At 37.3% G+C, this 17,562-nt stretch overlaps 1 protein-coding gene across 4 annotated transcripts in view; it reads left to right on the top strand.

Moving 5' to 3' along the window:
- The window catches only part of FRY (FRY microtubule binding protein), a 158,689-nt gene that overhangs the window by 35,874 nt on the left and 105,253 nt on the right, over positions 1-17,562 (top strand). For all 4 annotated transcript variants that reach the window (XM_041487219.1, XM_041487222.1, XM_041487221.1 and 1 more), the window contains exons 3-4: positions 9,082-9,135; positions 16,263-16,402. In XM_041487219.1, coding sequence (XP_041343153.1) covers positions 9,082-9,135; positions 16,263-16,402 — 194 coding nt within the window. The remainder of the gene's footprint in view (positions 1-9,081; positions 9,136-16,262; positions 16,403-17,562) is intronic.

Below are 17,562 nucleotides of genomic sequence, written 5' to 3'. Positions count from 1 at the left end.
TATCTGGTGGCATGACAAATATTAGAAAACTTGAAATACTTCACATAAATATCTTCCCAAATTGGACATCCACCCAATAAGGTCCTGTTTCACTAGCTGAGCATGCAATATGTGTGGAAGCTATGGCTTTTAGGGCCAACATCCTTTTAGCAAAAGAACTGCGAAGGCTTACATTAGCTCTTCAAGGCCATCTGGCATCCTCCTTGAAAGTCTATCAGATCAGTACCAGTAACCAGTAGGAAAAGTCTTCAGATCAAATCACCTGGGAACACCTCTCATATGGTATAGTTGCAGCCTTTGAAATAAACACATAGCCAAGAAAGCTCCAAGTAATAGAATTTTAAAGAAAATTACTGGCAGTACTTCTCAAGTTCACTTTAAAAATACATCCTCATCTCTTTTTCTGTTCTGTGAAAACAGGTGCACAGCTGGTGACAATAAGTATCAACCTGATGTTAAAGCAGTAGTGGATATCAGACAGCAGACCATGGCCAGGGTCATTTGCTGTCCTTTATTTCCCCTGGCTTTCTGGGTCTTGAGAGAATGTGGTTCCTGTTTGCAGAGATCTCTGCTGTGCTTGGAGCAGTCGTGCAATTACAAGCCTAAATTTATTCAAATCAACTGATAAGGGCTTCCTATAGGCTTTATTAAATTAGGTCACATTATTCTGAGTGGGTAACCAGTGGTCAAGGCCCTAAGGGCACTAATATGCTTTAATGGTCTCCTCTGAGTCTCTCCCACACCTGCCCACAGGCTAGGACCCATTCCCAGGTTTTGGAGCCATTAGTCCCTGCCACAACAGCCACTGCAGTCTCCTGCTCCCCCAGCCTTGCCCCCTCCCTGTCAGGGCCTTGCTGAGCCAGGTCACATAGCTGAAAACCCTTAATAAACCTTACTAAGCCTTAATAAACAGTTGAAAAATACCTTGAATAGCAGTTTCCTGCAAAGGTCTTAAGATAGACTTGGAAGTTTCGATAAACTTCATCTATTGTTCTTATTGTTAAAAAGAAATCGCTTCTTTTTAACATTCAAGCATAACATATCAAGCATTTTTTTAGAGCATCATGCTTATTCCGGTCCAACAGGCTCATAGATGGCTGCATAGATCTTGGACTCTCATCCTGCATCCTATAACACCACTCTTGACTGAGCCCTTATACATTCCCTACCCTAGCAAATTAGGTTCCAATCAAAATTTTTCTTTTCTGTATTGGAATTTTTTATGTTAGAATCACACAAGGCTGTCATGGAATTATGGTGTCAACATTAAGTGCCCACACTTTGTCTCCAGATGGTCTTTTTAAGTTGATCATACTAACACGTTGTAAAATATACCTTTTTCTGTAAAATCTACCTCTAAAATCTACCTTTTCTACCTCTTTCTGTATACTGTAGTATTTATTGCAATAAATAAAACCACAAGGGATAATGTTGTAATACTAACCAGGAGGATCCTAATAGACAGAGGATTTTGAAGTGTTCATTAAGTTACAATTTTTAAAAGGCATTCCTATTAAAACAAGGTCTGAAAACAAACAGCCAAGAAAATTTCCTTTCTCACTTTTGCTAGAGTGTACCTCAAATCTCAGTAAAGTTATCCTTAGTACTCTTTTCAACTTACAGGTTTCACAAAAGCATGTATTTGAGATATTTCTTTAAGGTTTCACAAAAGCATGTCTTTCAAATATTTCTTTCAGAGCTGGTCCACTAGTAGTTATCAGCTTTTTTGGGCTTAAAATATGTAAAAGAGTAAAAGCAAATATGTAAAAATATGTTAAAAAGTAAAATAAATGTTACACTTCCTGCCTACAATAAAGCGTCTTAATTTGCAAAGGAAAATAGAAATGCTGAGAGTAGTAGGTTTGTCGTTTGGATTTGTTGGGGATTTTTTTGTTTGGGTTGTTGCTTTTTGGGGTTGTTTTGTTTGTTTGTTGGGGTTTTTTGCTTGGTTTGGTTTGGTTTTTATCCTTAGTACTCTTTTCAACTTACAGGTTTCACAAAAGCATGTATTTGAGATATTTCTTTAAGGTTTCACAAAAGCATGTCTTTCAAATATTTCTTTCAGAGCTGGTCCACTAGTAGTTATCAGCTTTTTTGGGCTTAAAATATGTAAAAGAGTAAAAGCAAATATGTAAAAATATGTTAAAAAGTAAAATAAATGTTACACTTCCTGCCTACAATAAAGCGTCTTAATTTGCAAAGGAAAATAGAAATGCTGAGAGTAGTAGGTTTGTCGTTTGGATTTGTTGGGGATTTTTTTGTTTGGGTTGTTGCTTTTTGGGGTTGTTTTGTTTGTTTGTTGGGGTTTTTTGCTTGGTTTGGTTTGGTTTTGTTTTCTGGGGGATTTTTTGCTGTTACCTGTATATCTGTAACAGCATTTGACTTTTGTTTAAAGTTTGCAACTGTTTATTGTCAACACTGAGTTGAGGGAATATTTGGTAATTTTTATACTGTTCAGATAAGAATGGTAGAGTTCTTGAGTTGCTTGCTAAAGGCTAGTGAAAGAAAATCGGTTTTGTTTGTTGGGAGTTGTTTTTTATTTTTACATTCTGTGTTATCTTGGGAAAGTAGCAGTGCTAATTTTTGTACTTTGCATCAAATAGCAATCTTTAGTTCAGTGGGTTTGCTTCTTTATTCAAGATGCTTGAAATTTACTTCTGTAGAGTATCACTTACGAAAATCAATTTGGTATTTTTTTAACCTGTATGGCCATTTTTTTCTGACATATCAGTTACTTCAGACTAAACATTCACATGACCAAAATTTATGTGTCCATGCTTCAGTTTTCTTGGTAGACAGCCTAGGTAAAAGATTCTCATTCTGCCTTTTGCAGAGAATGTGGTAATCAGGCAAAAATTAGCCTGCAATACCTGATATGATGACATAGTCTATCATCAAATCAGAACAGTGCATGGCTATGCCAAAGAGTCAAAGCCAGGGAGTGAAAACCTGTATTTGAAGCTGAACTGATGTTTTCCTGAATTTTTATATTCAGCAGTACAGGCACATCCTTTTCCACATGAGCAAAACAGAAGAGCTATTACAAAAAAACCCCAAAGCAATTAAGCAATTACATGAAGAAAGAATAGACTCAGTAATACTGAGCTTGTCTTTAAAACATACACCTTTCATTATTTTTGTGCATTAACTGTAATGACAAGTAGGTTTTTTTTACTTGACCTTGTTAAATAATTTTTTTTTTGAGATGTAGCATATTTTTACATGTATTTCATGGCCACTTGAAATATGCTAATTTCCACCATATGAAGTACTATGCACAATTAGTATTGATTTTTTACTCAATTTTCAACAGTTAAATGAAGCCCATCACAGTTTTTGTTAAATTTTTGTGTATCTGTAGTTTTGTCTTATGCAAAGTTGTGGTATTTCCTTGAAGCTGTATTATTGTATCTTCTTTATTATGTTTGCCTTTAGAATTTCCAGTTGCTGTATGCTTAGAATTTCAAAGCTTAATGAGGGAAATCTCCTTTATTTCACTCTGTGTGTACCGTGGTCACTGACAGTTTCTTAAAAGAAGTGTCTAGCAGCTAATTGATGCTAAGAGAAGTCAAAGATTCTGTTGTCATCCCCTGAACAGGCAGTTTATGTGTTTATGTATGAGGACCTGCTGACTTGCAAAGAATGGTTAATGAAAACAGGGCACTAATTTGCCTGTTTCATTGAACTTGCAGGTGGGAGACAGTTGGGAGACTATCAGAGTAGATAGATTATCCTTTTCAGTCAAAAAGCCTGGCTCTCTTAATTGCTTAGGTATAAATTAATCAGAATCCTTGGGGTGGTGGTGAGAATTCCCAAATAGTAAAAAGATATATAACTGACAAAAATCACTTCCTGAGAAGTTCAGAGCTATTTTCCATACCAGAGCTCTTTTTTGTGTGACCACAGACTGTTTCATATCCAATTTTGAAAAGGCCCAACAAAAATAAATACAAGTTCAGCTTCATGGACCTGCTCAGTGCAGGATCAGCACAGATCCATTCTGGGAGGGAGAAGGCAGGAGCATGCAGCTGGAGTGGAGGACATGGGTTACCCATCACATGAGTACAGGACTGACAGTGATGCCTTTTCCTGGTTTTGTATGTACAGAATAATCAAGGCAAAAAAAAAAAAAAAAATTGGCATGTTTGGGAGCAGACCTTTTCCTACAAATACCATTCCTCTTTCCTGCTGAAAAGTGTGTAAGACAAGAGATGTTCATTTGGGGGAGAGGGGCCTGATAGGATGATTCATCATAAGAAGAAAGAATCACACTTGGGGATTTTTGGGCTCTTAAGATTGTGCTTACATGTATTTTACATATATTGTAGCTGTAGTGGTTGAATGTGTTCTATGTCTACTCCGTTTCACTGAAAAGGTCCATTCTTTCTGTTTGGTGTGTCTTCCACCCCAGAAGAGCACTCAGTAGAGTGTGTCTGGCTGCTTTTTGGTGTGCAGTGCAAAAGTTAAAATTTGTGTAAAAATATCCTTTCACCATGCTTTTAGGAAGAAGAAGAAGGAGTTTTATCTCAATCAATAACACAGTAGCCTGTCGCAGTTCAGTAGGAAAAACAGGCCTAATGGTTGCTCAGATTAGAAATAGCTTTAAGGGGCATTATATATCATCATAACATGGTGACATAGTGAAGCTTAATAGGCACTACAACATCCTTTTGTTTTTATGTTTCCCTGAACACTCAGTTCTGTGACAGGTGGCTATTCCTGTGTAAATTTACCCAATTATATTTGTGTAGCAGCCCTGAAAAAGCCTCAATATATTAACCATTAAAAGTCCCTGACAGTCTTTGGAGAAATGTTTTAGTGTGCCTGTGAGAATAGAGAGTTTGAATGATATGTTGTTTTTTAGGTAATTTATAAATACTGTATTTAGTTGATGCATGCAAATATGATAAAATACGCATTTTCCATTGCATAGTTAACATATTCTGTTTTATTGGATTTGATTTATGTTTTCCCAAGAGCAATGAGAGAGAGGAAGGAAGTTAAGTTTTAGTTGAGCATTTTGTTTTGTAGGCATTGGTGACACAAAACATTTAGCTGTTTTTATTGAGAAACAATGGTTTCAAATATTAAATTGCCTTTATTACTTATCTCTAGTATGTTTATACCATGGGAATTACCAGCGTGAACAAATACAGAGTACGCAATTGAAGGCAACACTTCAAACAAGTAAAAAGGATGTTTAGTTTAGTGATTAAAAGTTGAAATGTTACTATTGAGAATCCATTCTTCTGAAATTTTCTGATGTTTTTTGATAGTTCAGTAAGTTTTGGGCCTTTCTATATTAATCAGAACTTTCTTTATTCATATTTTGTTGTTGTACGCTTTGGTTCCAAATTCAGGCGAATTATTCAGCTAAGATGTGGAGGACATTTTTGTAGAATGTAGTATATCGACAGAGACTCAAATAAGTCAACTTCCTGAGTTTGGTGGGCAAGAAAATGAATTGAAGTAAAATTGTACCATGAGGCTAGAAAACAGTTTTAGGATTTTTTGAAAACTAATTAAGTGTATCTCCAGGTTAAATAGACTACTATGGAATCTATTGCCTAGAGACAGTTTCATATTACCTGGAGACAGTTTCATATTATTATGCACTTTGACTTTTCTTTGCAAGTTCTGAACCTGTGGTATGCAGTAAAGACACCTACCATGACTACAAATCTGTTTTATATAGTATCTGCCATAGCAACAGTGTTGAAAATACTGCATAAAATGAAATGGTGAGATGTGTAAGGATATTAGAACTAAGCAAGTAGAATAGGCAAGTAGATGAAAAGAAATTATCTATTGCATAAAGAAAAATTGCTGTTTACAAAGGACACTTGAAGTACCTGCATATAATTGAGTTGCCTTTGAATTTACTCAGTAATGTCTCCCTGACATGGTCAGTTGTTACTCTTATCATGAATGTATTCATGCTTTTATGTTTCAGGAGTGCTTAGACAGCAAAACCCCAAACACATTTCTATCTGGCCCTTCATCTTTTTCCAGTTCTTTATCTATTCAGCACTCAGCATTAGTCATAAGTAGTAATAATTATATGCTGAGTTGTCTCAAACCTCCAAACCCCAGTCCAAATCCCCACTCCAAATCTTATATGGCTGTTGCCATTCGCTGCAGGGCTACAATGAGTGGCTCTGGTGTGGGCACCCCACTCCCAGAACTGGGAGGGTGTGTGCAAAGACTCTTGTCTCCACGGGATCAGGTTGGGTCCTGACACATTGGCTGCAGGCAGCAGAAGTGGCAGAGCTGTCCTTGGAAAGAGTCAAGGAAGAAGCAGCAGCAGCAGCAACCCAAACAGGGGCATGATGAAGAGGCAGAGACAGCTGCAGCAGCAGCTGCTGCCTGGCAGGAGTGTGAGGAGAAGGGAACAGCGGGAACAGCCATAGGTGCAGGATGGGATGAGGGGAGGAAAAAGGCCTCAACTGAAGCCCTAAACTGGAGACATGTAGAAGTTAAGGCAGCAGAAGCCTTCCTGGCTTTTGGCCGTTCTCCATCCCAGCTGCCTTCTGCTGCGACCAAGGCTGCTGCATGGCCTGTGAACAGCTTCTTTAGGTCAGTGCACCATGGCTGGGAAGTGCTGGTATAGCGCCTGCAGGAGGGTGTGTGATGGCTTGTGTTGCACTGTCAAATGGAGGCATCTTCTTTAGCTCAGGGGTGCATCCCCTAGGGAATGTCATCATCAGAACCTAAAGTATCTGGGAAGTGTGTGTGCTTCCCGAGATAGGTTACAGGTGATGAGGGCATTTTCAGGATTGCAATTCCTGGCTGGGGCTCCCAGAGCATGGGGTTTTTTGTTTAATTGTGTCCCCCATAGAGACAGCATGTGATGAGGGATCCCACACTTCATTTGTGCCTGAAACTCTATTCTCTGAAAGCCGAGTACTGCAGTGTTGGTCATGGAAACACAAAGCTTCTGCATGCTGAAGCCCTTTTTGTTGAAACAGACCTTAAGACATTTCTCTGTGGTAACACAAGTCTGCTGTAACAGAATCAGAAATTTCATTATTAAAAATAGAAAAAAAGGGGGTGTTGATTTTTTTTTCCTAAACAGCAGTAATTCTTAATGTGTTGATTTGTCCAGGACCCATGAAAACTTAAGAATCCACTTCCTTTCAAATCAGTTGAACGCTACTTTTGAAAGTTTATCTGCTGTCCTTTTCAGTGAGCAGTAATAGACAAAAGAAGCATTGTCCTCATGTGAGACACAACTAGGCAGGGTAGCACCGACTTACTGATTGAGGAGGAGGAGGACTGTGGGTGGGGTGGTATCCTGTGTTTTTCTCAGGGTTACAAGGTTTTTTGCTGCAGATGTTCATCACCAATAATCTGTCATAAAGTTGTAATTAATAGCTGTTATGCCCATAATGTAACCTGGAGAAGTCACTTTAGATATTGGAGAAAACAATAAAAAATACTCATGGCTGTTCTGGGTAAATCAGTGACTCAATAGAAAACATTTTGTTGATTTTTGTATTTGCTAGGTAGTCAGGGGATACTGCAGTCACCCCACAGTTGGCCTCCTTGCCAGCTGGCATTACAAGTGGATCAGCATAATTAATTTCAAAATCAGTCAGCGGATTATACCAGGCAACATTTGCTTCTGAAAAAAACCATGAAATAATAGAAATCCTTGGTCCAACTCAAGTCTCTCCATTTCCTTATCTCATCAGCTTTACAGATTTCTTTATTTTATGTCTAATATCCCCTGGCAGGGATGGTATTTTGCCTGCTACATTAACAGATGCTGATGAGTGTAATAGTTTGTTGAAAGCTGAACACAAAATCTCATTCTGAGCTGGTGGGAGAGTCCCAGTCTTGCAGCTGTAGGAGAAGAAAGAGTCATGATTTATAGAAGAATAAGTCACTGGCACATTGCAGACACCAGAAACAGTAGTGTAATTCACAGCAGAATTGTGATGGTGACAAGTGATGTGTTTTTCAGAATGTCATCTGCCCTCATGTGTTGTTTATTTTCATTGTGGCGCAGGAGATTCATGTTTTGTATACTGTTGCATGCATCTAGAATATTGGCCTGTGTACTTCTCCATGTCTCAGTACTTCAGCCTGCTTGACAAAGAAGCCATGCAGGTGAATGGGTGTTCACACATGGTTTCTCTGAGTTGGACAGTTCTCCTTGGCTTTTCCAGTTACTCTGAGAATATGACCTGAAAATTTGCTTCCATTCCAAAAATACCTTTTTTAGTTCCTTTAGTAATAATTTTCCCCACAATTGTCTTCCTTAAAAATGAACTCTATGGTCTTTGATTCTTCTAAGACCACCTTTCTTTCAGCATGCCCTGCATTATATCTATGGACATGTTTGTGTTGTCTGTAGTTTTATAACAAGAAGGTGCATCATGTAACAGAATCACAGAATCACTAGGTTGGAAGAGACCTTCAAGATCATCAGGTCCAATCCATGCCCTAGCACCTCAACTAAACCATGGCACCAAGTGCCACATCCAGTCTTTTTTTAAACACATCCAGGGATGGTGACTCCACCACCTCCCCGGGCAGACCATTCCAGTAATATATCATCTTTCCATAAAAAACTTTTTCCTAAATATCCAGCCGATATTTCCCTTGGTGCAGCTTGAGACTGTGTCCTCTGGTTCTGTCACTGCCTGGTGAAAGAGACCAACCCCCATCTGACTACAACCACCTTCCAGGAAGTTGTGGAGAGTGATAAGGTCACCTCTGAGTCTCCTTTTCTCCTAAATAGGGTCCCTCAGTTATGTATTAGAGGAAACATTAGGTGCTTTTTAGGATGTTGTAAGGATTAATCATTGGTGTGAGCACAAACTCTGATGTAATGAATGGCCAATCCTTCTCTTTCATGAAAAGACACTAAAATCACTCTAAGACAGACTAAGACAGTCTGTCAGTGTTGGCTGATACATATGCAGAGGCCTCCTTTGCATATGCAGCAACTGTCCTGGTATCTCCAGGATCCGATCAGGAGGCACATTATGTGAGTAAAAAATCTAACAGAAAAATAATAGTAGAATATGATAGTATTGATCTTAACTAATGCATATTTAATATATTTTCTTTCAGGAGAAGCCACTGACCAAATCTCTGCAACGAGGAGAAGATCCCCAGTTTGATCAAGTAAGACACTTGAAATTACATTATTTCCATTCCTCACGCTAAAAGAGGAGTGCATTGGAAGGCTTTCTAGAGTCCTTTTACTGTTGTTGCATACTGCAAAAGTAAAATTTCTTGATGTTCTTTGGGTAGAATGATAAGTGTTTGCCTAACCATTCTTGGATATAAAGTGGGAGAATTTTTCCTCTGTTTCCAAGGTCAATATTTTTCTGCCATAGAACTTGTTCCTTTCATAGTGTATTAGGCACATATATTGTTTCTTGTCTGTTTTCCCTGACGGGGATCTTGAAGCAAAATTCGTGTCTTTTAAAATCATGTGGTTTTTGAAACCAGTGTGTGGCTCCCAATCTTTCTTTTATGAGGTTTCTTTTATAGTTAATGTGAGGGCCTGTAGAATCATGGTTGTTGCCATCAGTCTCATCAGTCTGGTTTGCCTCGGTAGCTATGACTCAGCATGACTTACATGTGTGTTGCCCTTCAAATAGGCTGAGCCAACCTGTTGTATTTAAAATTAAGTATAAGTTCAATTGTCAGGATTAATTTTATATACATATTCTTTTCCTTCCTGTGGGAAGAATGTTACACTCAACTGGGAAAGTAAATCAAATTAAGCCATCCAGATGCAAACCTTGTGATACTGTTCCTGCAGTGCATTAAACAAACTCATAATGGGTGGCCATGATTTGATTAAATATTTATGGTTTAGGAAATTTTGACCCCTTAAAAGGGAGAATTGGAAGACTGATACTTCTCCTAGTAATTGCTAAAATTGGAAAATTGAGTAATTAAGTCAAGATCATTTAATGAGAACAGCAAAAGCTTCCTAGAGTGAAACAACTGTGTGTTTACTGCTGTAGCAATTTACTCTGAATGCAGGGAGAAAAAAAAAAAAAAAAAAAACAGATGCAGATGAAACACCAAGGTGAATTTTATTATATATGACATTCATATATCTTTCTATCCACATATCTGAAGTCCTATCTATGTGCAGAGTTGGTAGAAAAGTACTGTGGTGAGATTGACTTAAATGTCTTGTCAGAAAACCTGCTTTCAGGTGCTTGAAATTTTTAAACTATTTAAGCTGAAGTTTTCAGAATTTGTCAACCTCAGTCCGGGTTGCTGGCAATGTTTCCCTTTTCAGCTTTCACATTGTTTTCTACTTAAATAGCATTTTCATTTTGAGATGTTCTGGTGCTCCTGGGATTGATGCAGGCCTGTGATCAGCAGATGTGACCTGAATCTGGCGTATGAGCCCATTTTCAAGAACATGGTTCATACTTTCCAAAATTATTTTAGTTTAGCTAAATCCATACAATCATAGAATGTTTTTAATTGTATTCAGAGGGTTTGCATTCAAAATTTTGTAGTGCACAATACAGATTTGATAAAACTGAGCTAGAGACAGGAAGACAGAGCAAAAAGTCTTTCTTTACCTGGCATGTTTCACTCACTAGGTTATGGGAGTACATTGCATTATAAGCTGTTTTGCAAATGATAACGTGTCAGTATTATAAAGTTGTCATGAAAGTGTGGATAATAAAATGAAGGTGTGGTCTGCCTGAGAAGCTCTGAAGATCTTGATGTGACGTGGTACCACAACCCAAGAAAGAAAACATGTGCTTTTAAGTGAAGCCACTCAAGTTTATTTTTGAAGTTAACTCAAGTAGTTAAAGCATTTATGGGATGAGGGAAGACCAGGTTGGTAATCCCTTACTTCTCTTTTCCAACTAGGGTGCAGAAAGCTTTGGTGTTTATTTCTAAAATCCATAAAGTCATCTAGAAAAAACAAAAAATGCCAGCCATGACATTCCTGGTATTTTTACTACAGAAATGTAGGGGGGAAAGAGGGACAATCCCCTTGAACAAACTTCTTCAAGGAGTGTCTAATAATTTTTACTTTCAGTTTTAAGGCATATAAGTGACAGACAGTCAAAGGAATCTAATTTTCTTTCTTTTGACATGATCAAAATTATCTCTATTCAATTTAAGGGAAAATAATAAGTAATTATTAATGCTGAAGTGAGTAGGTCATTAGTTACTTTAAAGTGTCTGAGCTTAGTCTTCTAATGGTAAATTAAAAAGCAGCAAAAAGTAAGGCATGACCTGATTTAAAACTTGCTTTTTTGCAAGTCAGCTTCAGAGGTGGGGAAAAAAAAAGCCCAAAAAGTAACTTAACAATGAGCAGAATGGCACTTCGGCTACCCAAAATAATCAGCATCAAGTTTAACACTGAAACCCCCAAACCATTTGAGATGGCTGTGCATTTGCTTAGTACCTCTGAATAGTTCTATCTCTGGCTCCCTGAGAACCAGCACTTTTTTCCTGACCATTCTTAGACCACTTTAGGAGCATTGGTCGTGATGGTGGTGACAGATACAACGTCTGGAAACCTGACTGGGCCAGGGCTGTTTCTCTCCACAAAGGTGTAGTCAGTGTCTCCTGTTAGGCAGACAGCATGTCTGGCTGCCAATTGCATCACCCTCCTCGAAAAAATAATAGGATCTTGAGCAATGTATGAAGTGATGATACTTATCCCGACTTGCCGAATGTCTCACCATTGGCTAACAAACTGCATTCCTTACACTGGCTGTGTTGTCCTTTCTAGGTGTGCATGTGTATAAAGAAAATATATGCAGGAAACTATGTAGGTTTTTTTCATAGTATATTTAAAATCATGTTTTGAAAGTCCTTGATTAGACAGCTCTAGTTGGCTATTGGCAAAGAGCATTACAGCTCCAGCATTAGCATGCTCTGTGTCCCCAGTTACAGAGATGTTATTAAACATTGTACTCGTGAACTATGACTTAAACTTCCTATTACAGGAAACCATAAAGTTGCAGTACATGAAAAGATCAAAAGCTAGCAAAAACCCATAATTCTCCAAGAGGGTGATCCTCACCTAAGGAAACATTTTTATTACCCTTTTCTCAGCCTCTACTAATGTGTCGTTTGTTCTTACCACGGTGTATAAATGTTCCATGAACTGACAACACTGGAGGCAGAAGAAGGGCACTGTGTAATCTTGGACTGAGCTACAGACTGTTTTCCATACAAAAACACAAGATGAATGTAATGTTTTGGCCATGGAAGTGAAAATTTAACAGGAAGGCTTAGTTTTCCTATGAAGCTATCTGTCGGAGGAGCCTGTTGCAGAAGTTTCAGCACAACCTGCACAAAAGTTCATTCTTGTTATAGTTTTACTGCTCTCTTCTTTGAAGTGCACTACATTGGAGACTACAGATTGGAAAGCGAAAACATTTAATCTTTTATATACTTTAAGGAGAGGAAAAAAAAAATCAACCATGGTAAAGAAAGGAGACTAAAATAAATAATAACAATAATAAAAAAGTGGAAAATGCAATAAATAAATAAGGCACTAAGCAGCATACTGTGATAAAGTGTCCTTTTTCATAACAGCCTAAACATGATTAATGATGTGCTGATAATGATTCTTATCCAATATTATTTTTAGATGTAGTTAGTGAATACTGATATTGTCATTGAAGCAACACTGCAGCTGGCCGCTTTTGTGTTTTCCCTTTCCCTGAGTTTTACACATTGTCCTTCATCACCAGAAAAAGGCACAGGGTAGGGAATGTATAAGAAATGGTGGTCATGGGGTCATAAAATAACCTTTGGCCCCTGATCAGAGATTGGGGTTCAAGCAGTGTGTAAAGTACACCTGAATGCAAAATTAAAAGTAACACCTTCAGAACTGAACTTGCTGTCCACTAAAAATAAATGGTTTTCATGTAAACTGTTATGCTGGCAGTAAAATAGCTATAAACATTGGTAGTGTGTAAGCATACTAGCTGAAATTACCCATCCACAAAATTACGGTACTAAAAAGTCCTGCTTTCTTTTGCCTCACAAAGCCAAGGCCATTAATGAAAACTAGTGAGTTCAACCTGAATAGTTATCAGTTTTAACCATTTCCAGGGAGATTTAACTTCACAGTATGGTCTACAAAAAAGCTTAGAACAACAATTTCAATGAAAGGAGCTCTTCACAATCACAAATGCATTCAGCAGTGTTGATAGAAAGTGTAAAACTTTACTTGTCCTTGTCCATTATTTCGAATCTGCACAACAATTTGAAGATAAAATATGCAGACACTCTGCAAAAAAGTAGAGTCACAAGAAGTAAACCAACACTGTGCAAAAATGAAGTACTACAATTCTGCTTTATTAAAATGGCAATAAAATGCCCATTCACCATTCAACATATATATTGATACATGTGGTACAGAAAAAGAATGCCGGGCCAAAAAATTAATGATACAGTTGGAAATTGGTTGCAGTTTTGAATATATTTGGTGTTAAAGCACATATAAATTCATTAGTGAAATAAAAAAGGTAATCATATCAATTTTCTGTTAGTGGAAACATTTCTTATATTTGAGTTTTGATAATATATCAAAACTTTTATGAAAGTATATAAATTGTAGTGAGCTGTCTGAGCAGAATTTCATTAAATTTACTCTTGTATTTTACTCCAAAATAAATATTAAACATTTACATAAAGTATATTTAATGCTCTGTGAACACAGGTTTTAAACAGCTCCCTACTTGTGCAGCTTTCTTATCCTTAAGCTATACAGTAGGTACTTCATTTATGATGGAAGAATATGATCATTTGTCCAACAAGGACATATTTGTACATCTGTGCACTCCCTTTCAGGAGCAGCACAGAGCTAGAATTCATCTCACTCCTGGACTTACTTCCAGTAAATGAAAGGGTTGAGTAACCGGCATGCTGGCTAGACTTCCCTCCCTTCCTGTTCCCTGAGAGCCAGGTCTTTTCCCAGTCCACCCTTCCTTCCTGTCTTAAAAGTGCAATGACAGAAAGATTTTAAAAAAAAAAAAAAAAAGAGGAAAATATAAAAAGCTATATTGGCCTTTTATCCCAAATGAAGACAGACACTTTAAATTCAGCAGAGAAAGTATGGCATGGGAAGATTTAACAGGAATCACTTTGACTTTTTCTGGTGAAATTGTTTAGGTGGGATTTAGAGGAACAGCTGTGATAAGTATATCAGCAAACATGCAGAAGACCTGATTGAAGTAACTTTTCATTTATAGCTAGCTACTGCCATTTCTCAAAAGATATTTAGGTCTATTTGAGGACAGACTTTTTAGTAGGGCCTGTGACATATGACAAAGGCTGAGGGTTTTAAACTAAAAGAGGGTAAATATTTACTAACTAGAGGAGAATATTTTTTTACTGTGAGGCTGGAGCAGGTTGACCAGAGAAGCTGTAGATGCCCCATCCCTGGAAGTGTTCAAAGCCAGGTTGGTTGAGGCTTTGTTCAGTCTGGTCTAGTGGAAGGTGTCCCTGCCAATGTTAGGGAGGTTGGAACTAGATGACCTTTAAGGTCCTTTTCAACCCAAACCATATGATTCTATGATTTTATGATTCTTTTCTGGTCTTCCCTAGGAAACCCATATTCATTGTATTTCATCATTAACAAGCAGTGTTGTGCTAACTTCATGAAAAGTTTTGTAAAAAATGGTTAAGAAGTGAGTCGGTAGTGTATAGTTTGCCCTGACACCAGATGATTGATTTTTTCTGAGTATTCATTTGAAGCCTTAACACTAGAAGGCTTTGGTATAATTGAGCCTGAAGTCCTATAGTAATTCTTTATGAAAGGCCTCCTGTCACTGCTGCAAGCAGCTGCTTCATGATATGTTCCACAGCAATTTGTTTCATATTCCAGGTAACAAAATCTATTGCAAAGACTAGATTGAAAGTTTTCCTAAAATATTACTTTTATGCAAACTTTTAATTTAGCAGGGGCTAAATTGAAAGGGGTTCTCAATTAAGGCTATAGTAATGTTTGGGAATGCTTGCTCTGCCAATTTTGCTCTTGTCTTAGTCACAGCATTCACACAAGTTTGGTGTTACATGAGACATTAAATCCTATTGTTTTTCCACAAGCATTGAAATGTGCTGGTTTAAGTTAAGCAGGTGAATAAACCTGACAGTTAATTACATAATCAGTGTACTTAGCATGTAGTACACACTTCAGCTCTTCACTCCTGATACTCAGCACTTCGCAGGATCAAGCTCTGGATGATCTTGAGGTGGTCAAAATCTCTAGATCATTTATTTCTTCCCTATTTTAAACAGTTGTTTTTTATTTTCTTAGAATGTGCACAAATGCTGTAGCTGTGAACATTCAGTTGCAATACATGTATCATCCTCTTGTATAATAATGGGGGTTTTTTTTCACCCTGCTTGGTGATCTTTTTATGTTTTGTAGCTTTATGATTTCCTGTGGTAGAATGTTTAAGTCATAGTTCAGGCCAACATGCTCAGTAACATTTCTGGAATTGGTGACACACATAATACTGAGTGAGCAGTAATCTTCTTATCCAGTATGCCACTAGAGCTGTTTAATCAGCAACCTTTAAGGAATAATTCTAAACTATGTTTTATTTGTGCCCACAAAGACTCAAGAAACTCTAAACATTTTCCTATATATAAAAGAGAAGTTTTCAGGTTATTTTCTAAGTTTTCAGGTGTGATGAGTAAGATACATCCATCTGCATGGTCAGTTGATTAAAATTATTGTAGAACTTGTGGTGTTTCTCAGTATATTCGGAGTTTCAAAGGGGGCATCCAGCAGTCATATATAACCCCTGGAGACAGTACCTCTAATTCATTACTTTTTCTTTCCTTACAATCAGTTTGAAGTCAAATCAACATTGCGTAACAAATCAAAATAACCTGTTCGAAGAACTAGATGATTTTCTGTCATGTGGAAAGATGTTAAACATGATTTTAATGCCTTTTAATATCATCAATATAAAGACTCTGTCAACATACACTCGATGTTGCATTTCTGTTTATGTTTTATAGAACCATAGATTCATTTAGGTTGGAAAAGACTTTTGATATCATCAAGTTCAACCACAAACCCAACACTGCCAAGTCTAAACACTAAACCATGTTCCTATGTACCACGTCCACACATCTTTGAAAGACAGGAAATGCAGAATATTAAGTCACTGCTTGTACCATAGTTCTCAAAAAATGGATGACAACAAAAAAGAACCATTGAATTAGTACTCTTTTTAAGGAGGAGAGAAAACTTGAACAGCATTTCATTCGTTGTGTTTTCCCTATAGGTTATAAGCTCAATGAGCTCACTTTCAGAATATTGTCTACCCTCTATCCTGCGCACCTTGTTTGATTGGTATAAAAGGCAGAATGGTATAGAAGATGAATCTCATGAGTACAGACCAAGAACAAGCACTAAATCCAAAAGGTATGATGTTGAATATGTGTAATTGATAAATTCTAAGGTTAAGTGTGTTACATTTCACCCATCAGCTTTTGTGAGGTAACAGTTGCTTGAAAATTGTATCATTTTTATGCTTGTTCCTGGAAGTCATCTCTTGGCTTCTTGATGGATGGAATAATTGTGTCTTTCATGTTACGCTCTCATAGTTCAAACATAACAGTGCTGTTGTAATTGCCTTACAGATGTTTTGGATGCTTTCTTATTTAAATTCCAGTTTGTATAAACTGTATTTACTCAAGCGATTGAGCAATAATTCTGTGCCACTTGGAAGAATTTTTCTTGTATAGCGTTCTGCTTACGTATAAAAAATTCACATACACCTACCCTCAATCTGAAAACTTGAAAATCAGTCAGAGAGTTTTAGCAACATACCTCTTAAAAATGACAAGCACACAAAAATAATGATGTCAGTAGTTCCTCAGTGATAAGGAAGCAAACTGATCTTGGTTGTATTTAGGTGTGGCAGTGTGGTTCAGGTATATTCTTCAAACTTTGAGTTTTTCTGAATACTTCAGTACTACATTTACATGCTTCAATGAAACAGAAGGAGAATCAACACTGTCAGACCTGGTGCTCAGAAATGCATAGGCAATTCTTCACATTGGGATTTTATTATAACCCAGTAACTACAAAAGGCAGTAGATGCTGGAACAAAGTGGTGGGGGCTAGATTTAGATACCAAGGTGGAAATGAACCTGAATTAAACTCTTTATGTCAGTAGAAGTGGGCAGTATGAAGACACAGTTCATTAATTGGATGTCTGCTTTTGGGTGAGATGAATCCTTCCCTTGAATTGCTTCTTTCTCCCAACTTGTTCCACAACTACCTGCTCATAAATATCTGTCTTCAGGAACTCCACCCAAAATTTCGTTGAAAGTCAGTTTAGCAGTGAAACAAGACCACTCTGTCAATTGGTGGTGTTACATAAGGAATGTATAACGAGTCCTTTCTCCAGTTAATGTAAAACCAAAGGAAACCAAAATGCAAATACGTTGCTTCATCACTGATCAAGCTGTACTCTCAAATGCTTGTTTTATTACAAACACATAAGTACAATTGAAGTCACTAAAACTCTCAATGTTTATAGGAATTGTGCCAAATCTACACAAAAATCTCACTGGAAT

The sequence above is a fragment of the Pyrgilauda ruficollis genome, unplaced genomic scaffold (genome assembly GCF_017590135.1).
Source record: "Pyrgilauda ruficollis isolate IOZ18807 unplaced genomic scaffold, ASM1759013v1 scaffold8, whole genome shotgun sequence".
Classification (NCBI taxonomy): Eukaryota; Metazoa; Chordata; class Aves; order Passeriformes; family Passeridae; genus Pyrgilauda; species Pyrgilauda ruficollis.
This window is presented reverse-complemented; position numbering and strand designations above follow the sequence as displayed.